Genomic DNA, 24,229 nt, shown 5'->3' on the forward strand with positions numbered 1-24,229 from the left:
GCAATTGTTGGGCATTTGCCGGCGACTCCTAAAAGTATGCCTCGTGCTGGCCAGATTTTTATGGCACACATGCAACATGCATATTTGCTTACATGTACGGACGTGCACGTGTTTGCAGCAGAGCCGCATAAAACTCCGCCTAACATCGGCAGGAGCAGGAACAAAACCCAAGGCATGTCGACATGCAAGTGAACAGTCTCGCACACACCAGCACACGCCCCACAACAAAAATTAACAAGCAAATAATCCACCAAGAGCGACGGCAACAACAATACTCACAAAACAGAAACAACTCACGCACGATGGAGCAGGAAACACATTTTTTGGGCGAAATAAATTAATCACTCACTTAATACACCTGATAATTATCATTAAGTTCTACAAAAAACGTTTTTTTTTTCTACACTCAGAAAGAATCTATTCTAGAAGAAACCTTCGCGTTTTAGAACCATTTACCGAAATCGAATAGGTAAATATGTTCACATATGTACATATGTATGTGTAGGCATACATATATAATACATATATAATAAGTGTTCAAATTGATCAAATAAGACAAAATTATGTTCTAAAACAGATATCAAAATATACGAAGTATTTTAATTAAAAACATCATAAAAAGCGCATGTATTCTTTCGATAATAACTTCTAAACCAGAGGCGATTTGCTTATATACTCCAAAACAAAATAAATTATATACTCGAAAATAAACGAAAAAGGATATATGAGATTACCAATAGTGGTATAATTTTGATTTGCATTGTATCTTCCTTTTATGTCCCGTGAAAATCTACTTCAAAACATTGAATATACATTTTTTTTTAAATTCAATTCAATTTAATTCAGTCGTTCTCAAAAACCATTACCATTTTTTACTCGGTGCGAACCACTTGGATTTTGCAATCATCTTAACAATGAAATATTACACAAAATCTATTTTTGCATCAACGAAAGAACTAAATCCAAATTGGAAAGAATCAGGACGTTGCAGAATAAATTACTCCGCAATACTTCAGAACCTCAGTGGTTCATTCGCGATGTAGACATCGCCAAAGATCTTCATGTCTCCCTGATTGGATATGTTATTAACCAGCAGTGGTCTAGCTACATTAACAAGCTGTTGAATCACTCCAATGTGGTGGCCTGAAGTTTAAGGACAACGAGAACCTTGGCCCAGGCTAGACCCACTCATCAGATTGTCTTTAGAGAATAATTTAACACTTAAATTAAAATAAACATAACCGTCCTTTTTTACTCACAACGCTACCCTACAGTAACAGAAGACACTATAACTACACTTTTTATAAAAGTTATCCTATTAAATAAAGCTGTTTATTTACTATTCTAACTAAAATATCGAATATCAACCAATAAGACGACGAGCCAAGTCAATCTGTTCGTTTTATCTATATAAATGGTTATAGTAGATATTACATATGGTACATATTAAACAGGCAGCATGTAACATTACGTAGTCATTCCTATTTAAAAATATTACGTTTTTCTTAACCTTTGACTGAATGAATCAATGAATTAGTGCTCTGTTTTTAAATCCTTTTCAGAAATGCCTTTTAAAATACATAATTTAAGAGGCATTTTTTTTCCCGAAAAGCGATTGTTCACCCCATAGTGGCGCTGGAATAACGGTAAACTTTGCGAATGTGGAAGGCAACAACAGTACGCACACACATCGAACACGAACACACAGCGCCACACCCACGACCAAGCGGGCAAAATGAGAGCGACAGAGAGAGCGCGGGCTGAGAGAAATGCTCCGATTTCATTATGAGTCCCGCTTATGTAGTATGTATATTCTTGTTAAATATTAATTAAAATATGCGCATTTGCTGTTTTCCATCCGTCTACCAGCTTTGCTTTTAGATCTCTTTGTCATGGAATTGCTCTTTGCTGTTGGTGTCCTTGTGCCCTGCGAAAGGATATGCCAATGAGGGACTCAGGCAGTGTTTTCTGATACAATCGATAGGAATGCTAATTTATTTGTAATAATAATAAAGCTGCAAAGAAACCTTTTCAAAATTAGCAGTCACTTATTAAACATAATAATTGAATTGTCCTAGAAAGTAGTGCAATACAATATAAACTTTTATTCAACTTATGGTTAGGTAAGAATTATATTTTGTAGTTTAATTTTGGAATTATGTAAATTATGCAAAATCAATTACCGGATATTTAATTGCAGTAGTTCTTGCTTCGAGCACATTTCATATGCATACATAAATCTTAAGCATTCGGAAATGGCAAGACGAAGCAAATTTCGCATTGGTTGCCTTTTTGCCAGTGACTCCTTAAGGTAGCCTCCGTGCTTATTTTTGCTTGCCAGGCACTTTGGAACAGACTTTGTTCTTTGAGAAAACGACATCTTTAGGGTAATGTTTTTCAGCATTTATATTTATTTATTTAGACTTTTTGTTTAAACTTACATAATAGCATACATAACTTTTAGTTCCATGTTGGTAACGTTTATTTTACTAAATTACATTTGTTCAGTTGCCAAAACATGACGCATTCCATGATTGCATTTGCATTTATTTTTCGATTGCATCCGCATTCGCTGTCTACGTATTTGTTCAGCATTTGTTTGCGGACGGGGCGATTTTTTAGCGGACAAAGAGCGGAATAAAAAATGCATATACATACATATACCAAACCATACCATACCGAGGCGGGTATGTGTGCGGAAAATTAAATGCAAGTCAGAAAAGTTGAAAATAAATTGGCGCAACTGCATTTAAGCATTTAAGTTATTTGATTTCGATTTCGCGCGTGGAGAACATGCGTCTGTCGTTGCCAGTGAAATCGTTTGCTGCACATCAATCTCGGATCGGAGAATCGGGGCTCTGGCGAACCCGGACTGGGACGCGGGATTAAGGCACAGCAAGCAGCGTCATTAAGGATTAGGTTTGCAATTACGAGTAGGGTATAAATTCACTAAGTTACACTCCAAGAATTAACAAGAAACGGCCCGCGGGCGCTGCGTGGCTCCTGCTTCATGGCAGCAGGCGTGGGTTGAAGCGTCCCATGAACAGGATCATGCCCGTGGGATTGTGTCGCACGAAGTAGAGGAAGGGCTTGTCGAAGCGGAGTCTCGGGGCGTCGGGGACACGAGCCTGCCGCGGGCGAAGTGGCAGCGGTAGTTCCAGGTACTTGGGGTCTAGTAGGTCATCGTAGAAGCCCCGTCCCAGAGCCGACTCCTGCACCAGCGAGCCGAAGTCCACGACAGCCTCTGACGAATCGAATGCGTCGTCGTCCGTTGCGTCCACGTCCTTGTTGCGCTTACGAAGTGGCGGGGCCGGGTACATCTCCACGTGGTGGTGCTCGGAGATCTTCTCCTCGCCGCAGGTGCTGAACGTGTTGATCTGTATCATGTCGGAGAGGAAGATGTCCCGGTTGGCGGCTCCAGTCAGTCCGCGCAGGTCGGCAAAGTCTGACTTGAACAGACCGCGCAACCCCATCTTCTGCAGGCCTAACGAGGCGTTTACAAAGGAGCGGTGCGAGAAGCGTGGCAGCTGCACCTCCATGCCAGGCCGGTCCATCAGCGACGTGAGCAATCGGCTCCAGGCCTGCGTCTCGCCGAAGGCCGTCTCCACCAGGCTGCGCTCCAGGCGGTCCAAATTGTCCATTGGCGAGATGGAACTCTGGTGGCCGGGCATCACGTAGACCGTGCTTACAGTGTCCTGCAGGCGACCGAACGACACGATGGTGGCGTCCAGTTTCGGCTCGTACCCGGCCAGGAAGCCGGAACGGTAGAGCACAGCCGGAATGGGCACGAGGCGGCGCTGGCGCACGGTGGGGTGCACCTGGAAGAACATCTCCCCATCCCGTTCGGCCGTTGAGCCGCGTGAGCAATCCGTTTGGAACAGGTTCGCCGATATGGTGGCCAGCGGACCGTTGACCCACACGCTGTTAGTGCGCAAGTACTCCAATACCTTTCCCATAGTGTGGCGCTTCACCAGGAGGTTCGTGCGACGTCGCACAATATCGTTAACCACATGGAAGTTGACCTCCTCGACGTGGCCAGCGTATAGCTGTTGAGTCTTCTCCTTAAAGAAGGGCAGAATTTTCCCGTTGGCACGGTCACTGAAAATTTCCCTTACAAAAGCCGCCGTCGCAATGTCGCTGTCCATGGCCTGTTCCACCCCACTCGTTATGTTCTTGAATATCAAGTGCGGATTGAAGGTCACCATGTCGTCCAGCTTCAGTATTTCGTTCATCTCACCGGAGGTGCTGCCCCGCGCCCCCATGAATACCATGGAGAGCATGGAGGTGATGCCGAAGGGTGACAGAATCACACTCCTGGCCGAGCTGATCTTCTCCGAAGTGATGGCGCGCCAGTAGCTGAAGGCTAGTTCGTTGCAGAGTCGGGCGAACGACTGCAAGTCCTCGTCCATGTTGGCGGTGGTGGCTTCCAGGCCCTGCGAGGACTCTGGGCTGGGCTCCAGTTTGACGGGTGGCCGGGTGGCTTGGGTGGAGCTGGCCATGAGATTGGTCAACGAGGCGGGGCGCTGCGTCGGTCGCTGCAGACTTGCCGGCGATTGCATCGGAGCCTGTGGATGGGACGGAGCGGCCTTGTTGGCATTGTAGGGCAAGACCTTGGGCGGCTGAAGGTCCAGTTGGTTGTAGCCACCCAGCAGAGACGGCTGGACGTAATAGGATACTGGCCTCAAAGTGTTTAGTCGCTTGGTAGTTGTGGCGGGCGCTGGAGTTGAGGTGGAAGAAGGTTTGTTTGCCGTAATTGTGGTAAAGGGTCTGGAAGTAGTGGTAGTGGTCGTAGTTGTAGTACTGCTGGGCAGAGCCAATGGCATCTGGTAGACAGCCTGATCTTCCTCATCCTCCTCATCGGCCTGATCAACGGAAGGAGTTTCATAGCCAGCTAATGGCAACGTCACCTTGTAGTTATCCTCCTCGGCACTCTTATCCCCGCCGCTGCCGCCTTCCTTGGAGTTGGAGATAAGCGGTCTCACCACGCTGGCCGTCGTTTCACCGAGCTTGATGTAAGGATCCTCGTCGTCCAGCTGAACCTTTTGGCCATTCGTCACCGCATCGGCATCCTCCGAGTCGCCTTCTTCAGAAATGGTGGCTGTCAACTCGTCGGAAATGTTCTCCATCGACTCGTCGTTCAGCTGCTGCGACTTTACCGTGCTCAATTCAATTTGTTCCGTTGCTTGCTCCGAGCTGAGCGACATGTCCGACTCGGAAGATACCAGGGACATATCGCCGGGAATTTTTGTCACCGGCGCCTCCTCCCTCTCTTCGCTGGCCGGCGCTTGGTACTGCGGCAGGAGTTGGGCGGCGTTGGTGGCGCTGTCCTCAACATTACTGGTCTGGGCTACCTGGTCCTGCTGGTCTGGCTGCTCAGGCTTATCGGGCTGTTCCGTTGTTGACGTTTGCTCCTCTTCCTGTGCGTCCTGGTAAACATTAGTCGCCGTCGTCGCCTTTTCCGCCGCTGGCTGCTGGGTGGTCGTATCTGGCTCTTCCGGCGGTGACTTTACCGTGCTGTAGATGGACTCCGGGTCTGCTTCTTGGCTAGTGCCCGCCTCCGCCTGCTGCTCCTCGTTGTAACCATTTGTCAACATCTCGGGCATTTGCTCTTCACTTTCGCGCTGCGTGTAGCTGTCGGGGATTTCGCTGTAGCTGGTCGTTGACTCCTCGCTGCCGGAGCCCTCAGTGCTGGCCGTGCTCTCCTCGTAGGTTTCCTGCGCTGGCTGTCGCTCAGTGGTGGCGGCCACCTCAGCGGTGTATGCCTCGGTGGTGTCTGCTGCGGCCACTGTGGACAGAACTTCGTGAGCCGGGGCGGTTTCCGGCCTGGTCGGTTCTTGAGTTGGCTGCAGCTCAAGTCTTTCGTTGGCAAACACTTGCTGCTCCTCGTCCTCGTCCTGCTGTTGCTGCGCGTAGATTTGCGAAAGCGACAGGATGGGAATGCGGTGCGTACTCGTCTCCACGTGTTCCAGGTGCACCGCTTCCTGTTCGGGGGAGACTGCGGCTGTCTCATTTTTCTCTAGCAGCTGTTCCTCAGGCTGTGGTTGAAGTTTGTACGGGTCTTGGGGTGCTTGGGGCTCCTCGGGCTCTTTGGTCTGGTCTGGCTTCGGCTTTGGCTGTAGAAGGAACGAGGCATTTAAATTGGCAAAGTTGGTCAGGCGATGTGAGTCGTCCACTAGTGGCACCTTGGCCGGCGGGGGCTTGTACTGGTCGCCTTGTGTGATCTGCTGGATAACATCGGACATGAGAAACTCCAGCTCATCCTTGGTTTCGTTGGAGTTCATGGCAACGTCTGAGACTAGCGTGTTGCTTCCGTCCACAAGCGTGGAGGCAACAGTGGCCGCCTGCGTCTGGAAGTTGGCCATTGAAATCTGATCGGTGGGTTTGAGCACCTCAAGGTTGAGTTGCTGCACCAAGTCGGCGATCATAGGAGTCACTTCTGTGCTGCCGTCATCAAAGTCAGCGGATGTACTGCTCTCAGAGACTGGCAGTCGTAGTGCCTGCTCGGTGGTAGCTCCCACTGTCTCCGCCCCAATAGGCTGTTGGTTATAGCCACTCGTGGGGTTAGGTTCCTCAAGCTCCTCTATAACCGCCTCCGGCACCTCTGCGTAGAGTGGCTCAAACTTAACGACATGATCGGACTCCTCAGTGGGCTTATCGGTGGTGGCATCCACTTCGTCGAGCGGTGACATTGGGGTTGTTACTAGGAACTGAGTTTGACCAGGCAGCTCTGTGGTTTCAGGCTCCTTGGGCTGGTGAGTTTCGACAGGCTTCAGGGGTTCCGGCTGTCTGGTCACCGTAAAGTACTGTGGCCTAGCTGTGATCACTACCACGGGCGTTTGTTCCTCAGCATCATCTTCGAGGCTGCTTTGCGTGGTCTCTGATGGCTGCTTTTGGCTTAGAGAGAACTCTGTGGAACCGGCAGCCTCTTCGTCCTCTTCGGAGAGCATCGTGGCCAGAGTACTACCGCCGTAGTGGGACGAAGGGGGCTTATTGCTGGTCAAAATTGTAGGCTTGGAGGAAGAAGTTGGCATGGGAGCAGGTGTAGTCGTTACTGCAGCTGGAGGTGAGCCAGCTGAGACTGGAATCTTTTTCTTGTTGGCCAGAGCTTCCATTTGCTGCTTGTTCTCGGCACTGTCGTACTTAACAGGACCAGACGCGGAATCCTCGTCCTCTTTGTCCGTGGCGGATAGGTCCTGTGTAAGTGACTGCACAATTTGGTCCATCGAAAGGATTTGGGCGGGCGAGAGCTGCGGTGCCGGCGACGGAGAACCAAGGTGGAGCTGTTGCTGCAATTGAGCTAGAGACGGCAACGGGGTCTTCTTCAGCGGTGACTGGTCCACCGTTGAGTCGGCAAACACTGTGGGCAAGTTCTGAGAGGATTCGACATTGTAGCTGGGCAGCGGATACATTGGCTGCTGCGGGGTGCTTGAGGCGGCAATCACGTTCACTAGTCCGTAGCTTTCGGTCTGAGCCTCGCCAGCGTCCTTACTGGACTCTGTAGTGGTGCTGTGAACTGGTTTGCCGTGGACGCGATTATGGTGCTGGGTGATGGATGGACGACTGGTGGATCCCACCGGCTTTGTATGCAATTTCTGGTGGTGCAGTGCGGGTGGTTTCGCCGTCGATTTAACTGGGGCAGCTGTTGTACTAGTTGTGGGAGCTTCTGTTGTGGTTGTTGTTGTTGTGGAAGTAGACGCGACAGGCTCTGGTTCGGGCTCCGCCTGTGGAGTGGTGGTGACTGGGCTCTCCGGATCTGGCTGCGAGGCTGGTGCCTCCGTCGAACTGCTCACTGGTTCGGGGGTACTAGCTGTGCTTGTTTCGGGAGCGAGCGTGGTTGTTGTCGTAGAGCTTGTCGATGTTGGCTTGGGCTTCTTGTGGGGTCTCTGTGGCCTGGGCGGCCTCTGAGTGCTCTCGACCTGCTGCTGCTGCTCAACTTGCTGGACCAGTGGCTTGGGCTTGGCAGTTGGCTTGCGCTTTGGCTTTGATGGCTTGCCGCTGACAGAAGTGGATCCCGTGCCGGGTGTTCGTGTGGGCTTGCGCTTCTTTTTCTTGGGTGTGGTCGGGGGCGGTGCTTGGGTAGTGGTGGTGCTGCTGGCTTCTGCTGGTGGGTCCTCCCCAGCCTGTTGAGTGGACGACTGTACTTCCGCCTCTGGAGCAGCCGTGGTCGTCGTTGTCGTCGTGGATGGCTTCTTCTTTACCTTCTGCTTGCCTCCAGTGGGCTGGGATGAAGTTTCGATTGTACCATCGCCGTTGGGTTTCTTTACCCGGTGGGGCTGTGTCGGCTTCCGCTGGACGTTCGACGGCTTCTTGGCCAGCTGGTGGTTTGAAACGATCTTTTCTGTGGTGGAGGTCGCGCTGCTGGAGGAGGTCGGCGTGTGGATGATCTCCTGGTTGTTGTAAAAGACGCGCCGAGTGGTTGTCTCTGGCCTACCGGTTGTGCTTGGCCGTTTCTGGTAGATGGGCTGCATGTGGAGCAGTTCAAAGTCCGGCACATTGGCGGCCACGTGCTGGTACTGTTGCATACCAGTGTAGACAGACTCCATGGGGTCCAACTCTTCTTGAACCACCTGCGGGGTCACCGGGGTGGTGCTGGTGGTGGCAGCAGGCTTGCGTTTGTTGCCTGGCTTTCGCTTGGAGGGTTTCGGTTTCTTTGTGGCACGCGTTGCTGGCGGTGCGGCTCTGGTCGAGGTCTCAAGGAGCTCCGATTCGGGGGTCATCACGATCTGCTGTGGCCGCTGCTGGGGGAAAATGTCTCCGCCCGTGTTGCCGAAAATGGCGGGAAGGATAAGCGACCAGGACGAGGAGACGTCGGGCGTGTCCAGCAACGGAGGCAGCAGCTCACCGGAGCTGTTCTTTGCCGAGCTGGAGGCCACCTCTTTGTTAAGCACACTCTGTACGCTGTCCACAATGTCTTGGACATTCTTGTCGGGATTGTGTTCGGCCAACGGAGCTGGGTGGATAATGGACGGTCCCTCGCCGTCGCCGTTGGCTACAATGCTCTGGATCTCCTGCATGGTCATCAGACGCTTGACCAGCTCGCCGTGCTCATCAAAAGTATAGAACTCGTAGCGGTCCGGATTGAGCAGGTCGATGGGACTAGCCACCTGCAGCGAGGGCTGTGGCTTTGGCACCTTGTGGCCGAGGGCGTCCGTGAACTGCGGTTCATTGCCATCAAGAACCACTGACACCGACGCGGTTGTACTGAAAAGGTAAAACATTTAATTATATTAACTGTCATTCGTCAAAAGTTAACTATGTATCTCTGCTATAGCCTGCCTATTAAGGCTTACGCCTTAAGCTATAACTTTATGTCTGAGTATCTTGCTCGCAGTCCTTGACCAAAAATGTATTTTATCATTAATATAAAATATTTGATTACAAAAGGAAAATTTTCATGGGAGATATTAGAGTTGCTCTGGCAATCATAATAAATATCATAATGTCAAAGTTGATCCACAAAACAACAAGTCTAAAAATTGTGTCTCTTTGGATTGCAACTTTTCTTAAATTGGGCTATTTTATCTGAATTCTAGTCGAAATGCGTAGTCTTTGCTTATCGAGCGCTGTGTACTTGTTTTCCGAAGACTCACACTATTGATTCGTTCAGCACTGATTAATGACATGAGGCTGCTATATATGCTATATAGAGTTGTGTCGGCGGAAGAGTCGTTTGTCCCTCTGAAATGCAAGTAATGCTGCATACTTGGCGGCACATCGCTGGCATTTTAATGGAAATTGAAAACTATGCAATCGTTGCAGAAAGTCACGCAGTCACGCTGGTCCAGACCCCCGGAACCCGCCCCTCCCTACGCAGCATCTGCATGCATCGCCATTTGCATTTGTGCATCGCTTAGTGGGGATATCTCGGCACACACTGCAGTTTACATATGTAAGACGGGGTGTGTGCGACTGTACGATATGAGTATGCAAGTAATCCCGCGTGCGGCATGAGCACATCATTAACATTTAAGCACGTGAGTCGGAGAGCGCTTAGTCATATGCAGCTGCCACCCACACATATCGTTCGGGTGTATATGCCACAGAGCCTGAGTCTCGTCAAAATCATCAACAGCGCGCGTCGGAGGCGAATTAAGTGCACAAATGTGTTGCAATGGGATTAGGGTAAGATAGTCCATGGCTATTTTTAAATTTCAACACATACTCCGGGGCATGCAACGTTCGAGGCTAAAAAATACGATTTATTGACCTTTTCCTATTAAATTCTTATGGGTTTAAGTTGTCGGCCAATCGCAAAACACCCCGGGAATGCCGGATTGCAGCCCAATAAAAAATGCATGTAAATATGGCAGTTGCGCCTGACTGCAGCTGTCAGCGTGGATCAGCGTTTCCTCATCATCGCTGCCATAGTTATCATTGCCATAATCGTTATCATCGCTATCATCATCGCGGGCCACAGCTCGCAGTCATTACCAAGAGCAGCTGGCGCCAGAAGCCGCGGGCTGCGAATTCGTTTATGGGCGGAATTATTATAAAACTGCGCCGGAACCTCTCCGAACAGATGTCATGGGGGGTCAGGCGAGTGGCAAAAGGTTGTGAAAATTGTGAAATGAGATTTTACCTCCTTGTTTATATGCCCGTAATGCTTTTCTGTTTCAAATTGATTAGGGCAGATGAACCGTTTTGGACCCACTTCGAAATCATTGCGCCCACGTAAACCCAATTGATTAGCATTGATTTGAAGTTAATGAGCACTCAATTTGGCCGCTGTTGTCTGGCCCTCGTTTACAGCCCACCTATACCTACACCTTTCTTCCGCAGCCACTTCCATCTCCACCAAACCAGATTTAGCCCGACGGGATTCCGAACGCGTGCCGCAAAGTATGCACTGCTCTGCTGCCCACTCCAGCACGCTTTGCGGCCGCGGAGCAAATTAATTAAAAATACTAAGGCCATGGCCAGAGCTCCGCCAGACCGACCCACGCTCCTCAATCGACACAGCGACTACAACAAAGCAGGAAATTCTATTTCAATTAGTGGCAAAAATTGCAAAAAGCTGCGCAAACAAAAGATTTTCCCCAGCAACGGCAAAAGCAACTGCGATAGAAACACCAAACAACGGACAAGTAAAATGGGCGTGGAAATCAGGGAGACCTTCCCCATTCTGCACAGGGAAAAATAGGTTACAGAGTTAGAATAGATATTTCTAATCATTTATGTATATTTTAATGTTTGTTATCTTCCAACTTTGCCCAATTATTCCTCTAAGAAGTAACCAACATCTAAAGCTAATACTATATTATTCCTTTTTCAAGCTAACAATAATATCTAAATAAAATCTGTTTAGAAAGTATCTCTGATATATTACGACATTTCTCAGCGTGGATTCGTCAATTCCAGCGGGACAGCCGCTTTGAGCCTAAGTGTGCATCCTGACAAACCCAGTATGTGTACTCACCTGGAACCGATGACTCTCTTTGCCTGCTCGCCATCAGTCTCCTTCGGTCTCTGTGTGGCTGTGGCCAGCGTGTGATGTGACCCCTGCTCCTCCGAGGGAGGGGGCGAGTCATAGACAAAGGCCGGCTGCAGGGGGGCGGACTGGCTCCGCTGGCTGGATGTCGTCGAGGTGGTCACATAGGTGACCAGGGGCTGCTCGGACTGACTATTTGGATAGGCCAGCGCGGCTGTGGCCAGAGTCAGCCAGGCACAGGCACAGGCCCAAGGTTTGATCCGGGGCCGTAACGGCTGGGTGTGGCGCGGCGGCCGCATGGTAGAGCCGTGCTAGCGCGAATCCTTGGCGCTTCGTGTGTCGGTCGGGCGGGCGGTTGTTTTTACTTTGGCCTCGGACTAATCTTAAAGTTGTTTTCTCTCCCTTTTGCTGTCGGGAGGTCAGGACCCTTGGCTCACTGAGCCCGTTCGGCGCTTAATGTCGAAGGACGCTGGGTAAACATCAAACGAAAGCTGCAAAGTGAAATGAAAAGCTAATTAATGCAATGTTAATGGAGGCGAGCGAGGAGAATGCCACTGGAGGGAGCATTTGCATAACGTGGGAAGGCTTTAAGAAACTTGCGAAACTTCGGGCGGCGCTGCAGGAGGTGCATCGTGCTTTCAGGCCCTGTCATAATCAGACGTCCTGGCAGCAGGCAAATTGCCAGGCACCTGAAACCCGGCACGCTAATGCGCCTGTAATTATGCTAATAATAACGAGCAGCCACATGAGAGGAGCATGAGTGGTGGTGGTGCCATTGGAGGCGGCGTCTTTGCCGTAAAGCACGCTCTCGGTGACCTGCCCTAAGTGCCAGGCAATTTGGCATTAAGGCCCGGGTATGTGCGGCACTACCGCGTGCATTATGGCTTGCAGATAGCACCTGGTCGAATTTAGAGATCCCTAATAACTTAGAGCGGCCGCTGAGCTGGCCTACGTGACTGAGGGTTGTGGGTGGTGTCCTTTCCCCGGTGTCTCAGGCTCCTTTTTGTTTTCATCCTGCGATGTCGCCTGTCACTTGCTATCAGCATCAGAAATCTGTGCAAATACTTGGCAGCCATTTTGACAGTTTCGCCTGTCTGACTGCCTGGCGTTGTGCCACTAAGCCTGTGCCGGGCATGCGTGTGTGTGATAACGCAAATGAATTGTCAATGTCGCGACTCGGGGGAAGACAGCGAACAACGAACAACAAACAGGCAATATGTTAATAAGCAAAATGGCCGAGAATGGAAGAATGCGCTGACAACTTAAAGCCGGAGCTGTCAAAACGTTAGCGAGGAGAATCGCACCCCCATCACCCCAAACACCCCCATCGCACACATGCCCACCCCTTTGTGGCTCCCCTTGTGAACCCGAAAAGTAGCACCACATCACGTATGAACACCAACACAGACATTGACGGTAGTCGCACATATACGGCAGATTGCTAAACGATTCCTGGTCAATGTGGAAAAAATCGGGCATAACATACGAGTATATATACCGAGGCAGGGCCATAAAAATATGCTCGCTGACTGGCTGCTGACGGCATTGGCACTTGTGGTCGTATTTTTGATTTTCTCCGTTCGTTTTATGGCCGCATAGCAACGAGGGAAATACACAAAAATTAACATAAATTGGGCGTTAAATATTTCAGCATAATGTACGTTTCGCAGCGTCCGCCGACCCATTGATATCGGCGACAAAGGACGACTCGTCACGGCCATAAGTTGCCAATTGATTTGTAACGCTAAATTACGATTGTCAGCGCTCCTTCGCAGTGTGTGTTTGTGGAGGAGGAACCCGGCTGACATTGAAATGTAAATGAAACGGTGGCCTACCCTTTGGGACCTGGGACTCAGAGTCGAGAGCTGGTTACCGGGAGAAGAGGCAGAGTCCGAGATGTTAACTGTGGAGCTCTGGTGAAGCAGGTTGGTCGGACTGCCATTGTTTGGGCGACAATGATGCCGAGTGACATGACAAGTGGACGACAAACACACCGGCACACACTTACCTACAAAACGTCACAAAAGGTGGCCTATCGCACACACACATACACAGACAGTGAAAGCCTGTGCAGGACCCAATACAGTTTCAGTTTCAGTGTCAGCTTTGGCTTCAGCTTCGTCCAAGATTGAACCTGACAGCTGTAGAGACAAGCAAACGAATCGAAAGGAAAGGAAATGCGACCGCATACAAACTGGACGTTTGTCTAAACAAATCACTAAGAGACACATGCAAATAGTTCTGGAAGGGGAGTGCCTACGATAAATCAAATGCCAAGAGCTGTATTTAGCCCAAAAATATATTTTTGGGGCGAGAGACAGACAGATTCCGTTAAAGCCATGTGTTAAAGGTGTATACATGTGCTATTCAGGATATGAAATATTATTCTAGAAACATGTTTTTGAATTTGGGTATAAATTACTATTCTGGTAAGTGTTATGAACCTGTTAATCAAAATGCATTCTATATAACAATTACTGTGTTTATAAACCGTGACTATTGCCTATAATTCTCAGAACTGGCTTCCCAGTTCTGTTTACAATAATTACACGTTTCCAGCTAATTAATTCCTGGAAATTGGGTTTAAATGCTAAGTAAAGGTCATGGGATGCTCAGCCACAAATAAAATATTTGCTTTTGAGGTCATGGGAAACGGAAATCCACTTAAGTCTGTTGAGACCAGTAAAGGACAAACTGAGATATATGTTTGCCAAGTTGCGTGTGACAAAAATACCCGGCGAAATTGGTTTTAAGGCCCCAGGATCAACAAAAAATAAAGTAGACAAACGGTCAGCAAATGAGCCACTCACACAGCTACATAGAGGACTTGAGCTTCAGTAAAAGTTAAGCAGAGTTTGCAGCGCCCACAGCGACCGCCGAAATGTGTCACGTTTTGTGGGTTTGTAGAAAGTTAAGATTTTGTGCCAAGGCGAAACTTATTCTTGTATGTTTCTTGCTTGTTAGCCATTGATTTTTTATTGGATTCATTATTCGCTGTACACGCAGCCAGCCAGACTGTGGCCCAATCAGTTATCGTTTGCAGCTAGGAAATTAAGGAAAATCGCATTACAGCGCAGAGCGACTAATCAAGGTCGCTGCCAACCAAGAACCGCAAGAGCTCTGGACAGACTCGCACTCGTCGAGCACTGTACCGGCAATCTGTTGAGTCTGATTTCTGTTCCATTGCCCTTCCCGCCGAGGAAGCGCAGCCAAGTGTTGGCCGACATTTACACGCTGCTTCCGCCAGGCAGAGCCTTGCCTTTAGTCTTTAGTACTCAGTCTTTGTCTTTAGCGGGCTAGGCAAGCTTCGGCCGGCAGCTCCAGGACTCGCCAGGACCCTCCACGACCCTTCAGGGCTCGCTCTTTCGCACTTTACGCTCTCGCGAATCCCGCTGTGGATTGGTGTTCGCTACACTAACAAAAGTTTATCGCTCTGCTTCCGTTTCCGTTACGTTACGTATACGCTCCCCGTGCGCAACCTCCCGATGTGCTCATAAGATGTAATTTCAGCCGCTGCCCCTGCCCCGGCTCCATCTTGAAAACTTTCTTCCTCGTGCACAGAACATTTGATTTTATTTATTTATTTCGATTTGCGCTTTTCTTTCGCAGCACACACACTAAACACCCGCACACACTTTGGGCTGTTGTTCTTCTTTGCCTGGCGTCCTGGCCGACATAACGATTTCCTTCCTCCAGCCCACAGTGGGTCCATCCCAGTCCAGACAGAGTACAATTTCGGATTTTAAACGTATTTATTACCGCTTTCCCCTTCAACGATTCCATGGATACAAGTTTATATTCTCCTCCAAATACATTGACGGAGAAACTATACTTTTTGGTGTTTGGGCACTACTTTAAGAACAAGCAAGAAGGAAAACCTAGATTGTTTGCAGGAGAATGAAAGCTAAGTCTTAAAAAAAGTCAAATTCGAAAAGGAATTGTCAACTATTGCATTGTAAACACACCAAAATATTATAAAAGCTACTCTAGTTAATAGAGGAAGCTCTTTTACAAGATGTTTGGGAATGATGTAAGAGCTAATTAATTGGAATATATTTACAATAATAGAATTTCCAATTTCACCAAATATAATTTAATGTTTTCTGCCAAACATGCAGGACATATGAGCCAAGATTTATGGTTTAGAAAGTCGAATTAATTGGGAAAAAAATACAAGAGCTGATTTCGACCCAGTGTGCGTGGCTGGTGCCTACATATCTCTCTTCCTGTTTCTACGAGTACTGCCACTGGCAGCAGAGCGCCTCTTCTGGCCCGGCTAATGTGCATTTTATTTTCCGCTCTCAGTGCCGCCGGAGCTTAGTCGATTCATTGGCCATTTACTGACTGGCAGTGCCACTTCCGCCCGGGTTCCCGGGGCTGCCGTCGGGCATGTGCATGACATATATTGTTTTGGCAAAGATTTCGCACGCCGCAGGAGCTCGATATAATTTTCGGCATTCCATTCCCATCACGTGCATATCTCGCTATGCCAATCTTCATTTGGCTATGAAACTTTTCAGCTGCTGCTCCCCCTGGCAGCCGGCTGTCTATTCTTTCCCCAGCCTGTTATTGTTTGGAGCAGATCGGATTTTGAGAGGACGTAGGTGGACTGTGTGCTCATGCTTGGCAGACCGCGCACAAAGGCCGAGGTGGAATCTGTGGCATGTCTGCCACTGACACCGCACTTCAACATAAATAAATCCCTGGGCCCGGGTCGGGCTAAGGCGCTCGCAAGTTGGCTTTATAGTTTTTCAAGTTTGTGCGGAGTAACAATAAATGCTTCCCCAGGCATTATTCCGCTCCGCACGTGTCGCGCATCGAAGCCCCAGATCTTTGGGCCATTGTCATCGCCGGATCTTCTGTTTGTATATTGAATGGCACTGCCCGGATTCGATCCCAGTCCGGACACGTTCAGGCAGTCCGGCAGTCCGGTGCCCAACTGCCAAAGTTATGAGGTCAGGGCGTGAGCAGGATTAGGCGACGTGGCGTGCCCGTATAATATATAACTCTTTGGCATTAATTAGCAAAAACTTGGCAAGCCTTCATGCGACGCATACGTGATTTGCAGATGCAACCTGCAACACCGCAGCCACCAGGGCGACACAACTTTTCAGCATTTCGGCGTAAAGTGTCTCGCAAGTTTGTGATTGTCGCAATTTATCAAATAGTGCGTGCCCGGCCCGGGTTGCGTTGCATTTTCCCATTTCCCCGGGGCAGATCCCGCGCCTGCCAACAGCATGCAGGCATATCAACATTAATTAATTACATTAAGGGGCGCCTTAATGCGGCACAGAGCTTAAAAAAGTGAATAAATCGCTTCAAATTAAGTAGAACAGCAAACAGCTCCTTGCCGCGCCCGCGTTGCATATTTATTCGATGCGCATTGATAAAGGCTTAAACGAGGACCGCTAACAAACGACGGGGAAATCAACGCCAGGCGGCCGTGCTTAATCCATTACGCAATCGCCTGCCATTATCACATTTGTAATATATTTATTGTAGCAGCCCTGCTCCACATTTGCAGGCCATGAACTGTAATTTATGCTTTAAAGGCGGCCCAGGCTGTCATAATTATTCTCGCTTTAACATCTTCCCTCTGCGAGGGTCTCGAAATTCGGCTACTAACAAGCATGCCCCTTTGAATTCCACATGGCTGACCCTTTGCGCTTGACCACCCCGTTCCGGGCAGTGACATATGGAAATGCCAGTGTCCGAGGGGCCCGGACAAGCAAGGCAAGCGAGTCTCCTGGCAAACACTTTGATTTTGTACAAATTTTGCACAACAGCAAATTTTTCAATTTATAATCAAAACAAGTGAGTGGAGTGGAGTGGATTGCAGTGGAGTCGAGGAATCCTTATGTCTGCCGTCTAGTTGTGGCTGATTAGAACGACCCTTGAAAGCGGCCTCCTATTCCGCATGCCCTACGTCCTCCGTCCTGCGTCCTGCGTCCTGGGCACATTCAATCATCAGGCATTCAAGCATTCAGGCATTCATTCATTCATTCCCGGACTTTGTAGTCAACAAACTGTAAAAAAGGGCCTTGAAAGGTGCACAAAATCCTTTTACACTGAGTTCCGTACAAAAAAGGCGTCGTATCCTTTCATGCCCAACTGCGTTTTCTTCGGTCAGTGTTAGTGGCCGCTGTCGAGCTTGTGTGTGAAAGGATTAAGCTCCCCGGGGTTGGTTTACGCTGAGAGTTGCCCCACTCGCTCTCCTCCTCCTAGTCCTGTCCCGCTGCGTCACTCTCGGAGCGAAGATGGACTCGCACGCGGCACCCTCATGTTCGCCATATCCGTCTCCTTTTGAGTTATGACTTGCACAATCACTCGCCTTGTTTTATCAGCCGGCCGTAATTGCCGGCCTCCGCAGTTACTCAACATGGCCATGGCTAGTGCGATGGGACAGGTCCTGGACTGATTATTGGGCGCCGTGAGTTGGCTACTTCCAGTGCATTAGTCATGTTAATTAACCCTAGGCGAGGGGCTTTTCATAATAGAGCAGCCCGAATTACTTTAGGCTAGGCCCAGGCCCAAATAGAGCCCAATCTATTATTTAATTGCATTTTAAATTCAGCAGCGACCACGGCAAACACCGTCGCCTGCTGTGAAAAATGTGCTTGAGTTGCTTCAGGGGAGGAATGCCTCCTCCACCCACGTCACGGTTATTATCCGGACTGCAAGCAAATCCTATGCAAAGGAGCCCTGCTTCCGGCCCGGCCAGCTGGCTAGCGAGCAGGCGGTAGTTTCGGAGCCAAGCATACGTGGCTTACACAGAGTGTGTGGAACATTTTTCATGCGGATCTGCTGGTCAAGTCGGAGTCCGAGCTGGAATCCGAGCCGGAGTCCGGCCCGGCCCGGACCGGGCCCTGGCAGTGGCAGTTAAACGCGTGTGCTTCAGATAAGATTCTATTGCTCTCACTTGCTATCGCTGCCACAGTTTCGGACTCGGCCGGAGGCCGGAGAACTGGGTTGACAAATACCCAGGGGTACTCTTTGCCCCGCTTTGCTCTGGCACAGATACAGATATGCCAGGCTGTGCAAAAACGGCCTAGGTAACGATGCCAAATGTGCGGACAGTTATGAAGATTTGTGGCAGGGGCCTGGCCAGAGTTCAGCCCGAGACAGGACAGCGATAGCGAAGTGATAAGTTGGCCTGACTGACGAGAGGGAAACCGTAATAATGCCGGCGTTGAGCTTGCTAAACCGAATCATATTCGATATATTAAATGATATAGTCATTAGCTTAGGAATCTTGGGGTTAGAGTTGGAGCTTTTTTGTATACACGACGCAGCATCTAGCTCTGTATGGATTCAAGTAAGCATAAACATGTTTATTTGATGTATGATGTAAAACTCTGAGAAATATCTGTAGAATTTTGAATTTATCTTTAATCTGCGCACTTTAAGAATAGTCAACTAAGTGCACTGAAATCGTAATTAAAAGTGCAGGAATTGAATTGAATGGTTTCTGCTTTTATTTAGCTTAGAGACTTGGACAAATAAAAGACATTTTAACATTCCGCTTACTTCGGAAAACAAGCAAGTAATCTGTTTAAACCGCAAAAATATATGAAACAAAGCATTCATATATAAGAACTATTTTCTAAAATGGTTATGTTCCTTTGAATTTTCGCAATAGTAATGAGATTTCTTGGGTATGAAATATATATTACTTGGCCTTTCTTTTTGCAATTATTGATTAGGATCAACAGCTACAAATACTGTTAATCAAGGTAAATTTTATGTTTTTATATTGGCAAGAGACAGATTTTCAATAGCTACTTTGGTTACGTACAGGGACTGACACTGGGACTGGGACCAGGACCGGGACCTTTAAGCATCCGACTCGCCTGTCAGCGAGTGCTATGCTCCGGAGCACATAATTTAGAGCCTGCAGTTGAGGTTCAGTTTCGCCAAAGCTGCTTTACCTATTTTGCATAATTTCCGCCAGCTCCCCGCCGCTGCTGGCGTAGCCACAATGACAACGTCAACGACAGATTCGCCACGGCCTGTCCCTTCGCCTGCGGTGCATTTCAGCCACTCCCAAGCTTCTTTTTGGACATTAGCCTGCAGTTTAACATTTTATATGCTGGAATGGAGCAGCAGGTGCAGGTGCTGGTGCAGCTTGCTTTTTGTTTACTCTTTGCCGGAGAAGCGAGCCGAGAAGACTGCTGTTGACACAGTTAAACGCCGGCCCATTTATTATGGGAATTTATTTCGCTGGCGAAGGAAAGTTGCCAAAACTTGCATTCTGACCGCACAGGACTTAAAGTTTTCCACGCGAAATCCATGGCTAACTCAATTAAGGCCCTTCTGCGAGCATGTATGCGTATCTTTGTGGTCTCAGGTGTGTGTACAAGTTTACGAACTTTGCAGGGCACACACTCGCGCACTCGCAGGCTGCAGGACGCAGGACGCGGGACGCAGGACATGCTGCAAGTTAGGCAAACACGCAACGCATTTTCGCACTCACGCAAATTACCAAATAAGCGACGTGCGAATTTGCGTATGTGTGTTGCCTCAACAGGGGAGTGTGCGTGTGTGCGAGAGCGCGAGTGTGCGAGTGTGCAAGTGGGTGTGGATGGCTGCCCGCCAGTAGCGTTCAAAGTTTACCTTTGGTTTTTCGTGCAAATTTGATTTGGCTGCGATGTCTGTGCCGAGGAAGTTTGGCTAGCATTGCCGGGCCCAGCGAGCGTGATTTCGGGGGCTGCTCTGGGAGTGTGTGGGCAGGTACATAGTTAATTTGCACTACAATGCACCGCTGCTGCATGTTGCTGCGCATCCTTGCCATTAAGTGGTGCAAAGAGCTGGTGTGGGACCGCTAACAGCTTCTAAAAACTCAATTACCCTGCCCTTGGCCTGCTCCTGCGTCCTGCGTCCTGCAGCAACATGCATCCCACCAATCCCGCGGAAATCGCCACTTTTCACCTCAGACTCAAATCACCTCGGATTTCGGGCACCGGGCGATCGATAATGGTTAACTGGCACTAGTCTTTCCCAGCTGGCCAGGCAGGGGTTTCAATTAAATGCTGCTTAGTGGAAGCTGATTAAACTAATTTCATATTTATGTGCTTCCGAGAAGGTTCCACTTCCACTTCCACCCCTCCCGTTTTGAATTTTGAGGCAGCAGCTGCTGCAACGCCACATATATTATACATATGTATATGTACTTGTATAATTGCGAGCGGGTGCCCTGCTTTAAGGCCCCGAATATACGCCAGAATAGACAAACTTTCGGTGGAGTTATATGCGCCCCGGGCCACCGTGCAATTTCATTTCCCATTCATATGCGAAACTTTGGCGCATGCTTAACTCGAATTCAAACAAAGGCGCTTTAAATCGCTATTAAAACTCGCTCACTGCGAGCAGCGCGGCTGAGACGAGCTGAGCTGACCCACATGACGCCCACTCGCACTCACATCCAGGGCCCAGGATGCAGGATGCGGGAGCCAGGGCAGGGCCACAAATTGCCTCGGGAAGGGCGGAGAGCAGAGAGCAGGCAGCATCAGCAGCAGCAGCTATATTTTGGCAACATTTTGTGTGCGAGCATTAATTTATGCAAATAGTTGGAAAATATTAATGGCGGCCAGCAGCTGCCAAGGGTCTGGGGTAAGACGAGCTGAAAAGCAGTAAATTGAACATTTAGAGGGGCAAAAGCAACAGTAACAGCAACAGCAACAGTTTGCACGAGGCGGCACTCGAATTAAATATGTATGCCTTTAAAACTTGGACAATTTCCGTTACATTATGGCGCATAAGGGCCAATAAGCCGCACACACCAACTCGGCCGAAACTAAAAGCAGTCAGCCAGTCAGCCATGGCCCAAAAGCGCCCAAAAGCGAGCTGCACACTTGAAAAATATGTAAACAAAATGGCGCAAAAGAAATAAACTTATGGCGCACTTCCGCCAATAGTCAAACATTTTATTTCATTTTGGGCGCCCCCCGCCTTGTCGCCCTCCCCGCTGAACCTTTCTTTGTATTTGTGTGTGTGTGTGTGTCCGCCATCAAAAATGGTCAAAGAGCAGTTCGAGAATTAAAATGAAACAAAACGGAAATGCTACAGAAATCAACCGACTGGCATAAACTTTGCGACCCGCTTTCCACCCACAGTTCCACTCACTTTAAGCTTTTGTTATTTCTGTCCGGCTGGCCCGGCTGGCCAAATCAAGTAAAAAATGTTTGTTCTGTTGTAGTTAGCTGCGGAAAATGGGCATTTCCCGAGCCCAATAACGGGGCTTGGGCCGGGGCAGGGACCAGTATGACGTGATGGCCAACGAGACCAGCACTAATAGCTTCATTAGCTCGGATGCGCGGTAAATGCGCGACTTTTGTTCTCTAACCAATTCCGGGCGGCTTTTGTTCTTTGCCCGTTATATATGGTATATTGCCAAAGCGCCGAAATCCCATCAATTCCTGGGAGCCACTATAGTTTCCATCTGCCGCAGGAAACTTTTTGAGGAAAGAACTCGCCACAAACGCCGAAATTCCAGCGAATAGTTGAATTAGTTTTCGCAGAAAATACAATAAATTGCAGCGAAATATGCAGGAACATATAGACTCTTATTGCTCCCGCAAAACTTTTAGCGGTTGGTTGATGGGCCGGCATTATTTGCTGTAACTGCAGCAAAGTGCAATATTGGTTGACCGATAAAATGGAAGAGAATGCGCGGAAGCGGACTTAAAAATGTTGCTGAACATACTAGAGGGTTCAAATGATTTATTTGTTCGCCAAACGAAGTTAATCAATACATATGGTATATATATTTAACTTTTTTTTCCAATTGCTCTGTAAGTTGAGTTCAATGAAGACGCGAATAATACACACACCGAATATAATTGTATTTACTGGCAAAATGTCTCCATCTGCAGAGCCTTTGTTCTTCCGGTCAAGTGGAAAATCATTGCCGCCCGAGTCCCTTGTGACGTGGTGTTCGAAAAGCCCTCTGAAAATTCCATATAACTCAATCGCATTGATGGGTAGCTATTGGTGGTATTTATATACAAACAAACAGTGTATGTGGGGCATGCAGAGCTATGACAGCCGCCGTTTTCTGTTTATTTTGGCCCTCGCACATCAAAGTATCTGAAAAATGACATGTGCTCGACCCTGCCGCTCCCCGAGCCTCTAGCGGCTTAAAAGCTCAATGAGCAAAATTGTTTGATTTTCTCTAACATTTCATTTGGCAGCTCTCCTGGCTGATTGTTGTTGCTGCTGCTGTTGTTGCTGCTGCTGTTGCTGCTGCTGCTTTATCGATACTGTGTTTGTCCGTGTGCACTTCGATTATTTGCATTTGATGTGAGTGTAAGCTGGCAGACCGTCGCTTTTGTCGCTGACATTTGAAATAATTTAGTTGGCAGAGTTCGGGGATGTCGCTTTAGAAAGAAAAAAAGAAAAGCTCTAAGCGTTGGCAGCCAGAATTTGCAATAAAATTCACTTTTGCAAACCCCAAACCTGCTGTTTACCGAGGCATGCCGGTGGCCTCTTTTTTCATATTGAAATAAAAGAAGAAAAAAAAACACCCAAATGGTCCTATACAATTTCATAAACTACAGTTCAAGTGCCAAAGAATTCACATTAAAGAGGCTCACTTCAAAAATTAAATATTAATTTTGCATCAATAAATTAAAATATAATCCATAATAAATGTTTATTTGTGGAAATCAAAACCCATTTTAAATTGTATAGCAGGAAACTGAACGGAAGAAAAATAAATCGCCGGATGTGCATACACATACACAAATATTATATTAATCGGAAAATGTCAAAATACTCATTCATATTGTTCAGGGATCTTCCGGCGAGTTTCTGTAAATTTGCTTACTATATACTTGCAATAAGTGAATGTTACATAAGTTTAAGGCAAAAAATAGTAACATTTTTGAGGGCTCGACTAGAACGGATGGAAGTTTACTATTAACTTCAATTATATTCCTCTTTTTTTCTTGTATGCATTTGCCAAATGAATTAAAACCATTTCATATGTTCGGAAACCCACAAAAGTTGAGTATGGATTCACCCGCAATAAGGTATGGTGTGGCGCCACCATCTAAACTCTGTTTACATTTTGTGGCAAAGCCAATTAGATTTTTAAAATTTGCTTTCTTTTCTAGCAAACTGCTGACTTCATTAAATTTGCAGCTATGGAATCTCTCTTAATATGAGTGCATAATATCGTATTTATCGCATTAACAGGGGCTATTCCAAGTATTCAAAAACTCATATATCCACTCCGACTTTTTAATTCGAACTCTTTAATATTATTTCCATTTAATAGGAGAGAAATATAGTTTTGATTTGAGATTTGCAACCTGTGCTCAAAGTGCTTCCTTCCTACCTCAGTCAAGTGTTATATATTTATATATTGTCAAATAAATGTTGCTCTTGCTTGGCTTCTGGACATAATTATATCGGGCAAGGGCGTAGGGCTTTGCGGCCTTTTGGCTTCGGATAATCCGATGACAGTCACTCACCCACCGAATTCATTTCCCACAACGACAAATCACCTGCTAATTGAGCAGATCAGGGGAAGGAAGACATAATGAATTAAGTGGAGTATAAGTAATTCAGGGTGAATAGCAAAGTCTTGCGGCCGCTAAATATAATTAGCCATTATCAATTGGATTCGCACGTGCCCCGCCATGTTTTCTGTACCGCCCTGTCGCGGCAATTAAATTTTAATTGATACACTTTCCCAAAAACTGAAAGGGGCGAATGGGAAAAAAGTCGAGGTGTCCGCGGAAACACGAAGATAATGATGAGGCGCAGCTAATTGAAGTTCAATGAAGAGACGGCCAAAAG

The 24,229-nt window shown here is 47.9% G+C and overlaps 1 protein-coding gene across 1 annotated transcript in view; it reads right to left on the reverse strand.

The window, feature by feature from the left end:
• Positions 1-2,456: 2,456 nt before the first annotated feature.
• The window catches only part of LOC108070628 (mucin-2), a 29,073-nt gene continuing 7,300 nt past the window's right edge, over positions 2,457-24,229 (reverse strand). The window contains exons 2-3 of the mRNA XM_017161196.2: positions 11,417-11,919; positions 2,457-9,201 (exon numbers count right to left, since the gene is read on the reverse strand). Of these exons, the coding sequence (XP_017016685.1) occupies positions 3,009-9,201; positions 11,417-11,727 (6,504 nt within the window). The 5' untranslated portion in view covers positions 11,728-11,919 and the 3' untranslated portion in view covers positions 2,457-3,008. The remainder of the gene's footprint in view (positions 9,202-11,416; positions 11,920-24,229) is intronic.

Source organism: Drosophila kikkawai, chromosome 2L (assembly GCF_030179895.1).
Source record: "Drosophila kikkawai strain 14028-0561.14 chromosome 2L, DkikHiC1v2, whole genome shotgun sequence".
NCBI classification, from domain to species: Eukaryota; Metazoa; Arthropoda; class Insecta; order Diptera; family Drosophilidae; genus Drosophila; species Drosophila kikkawai.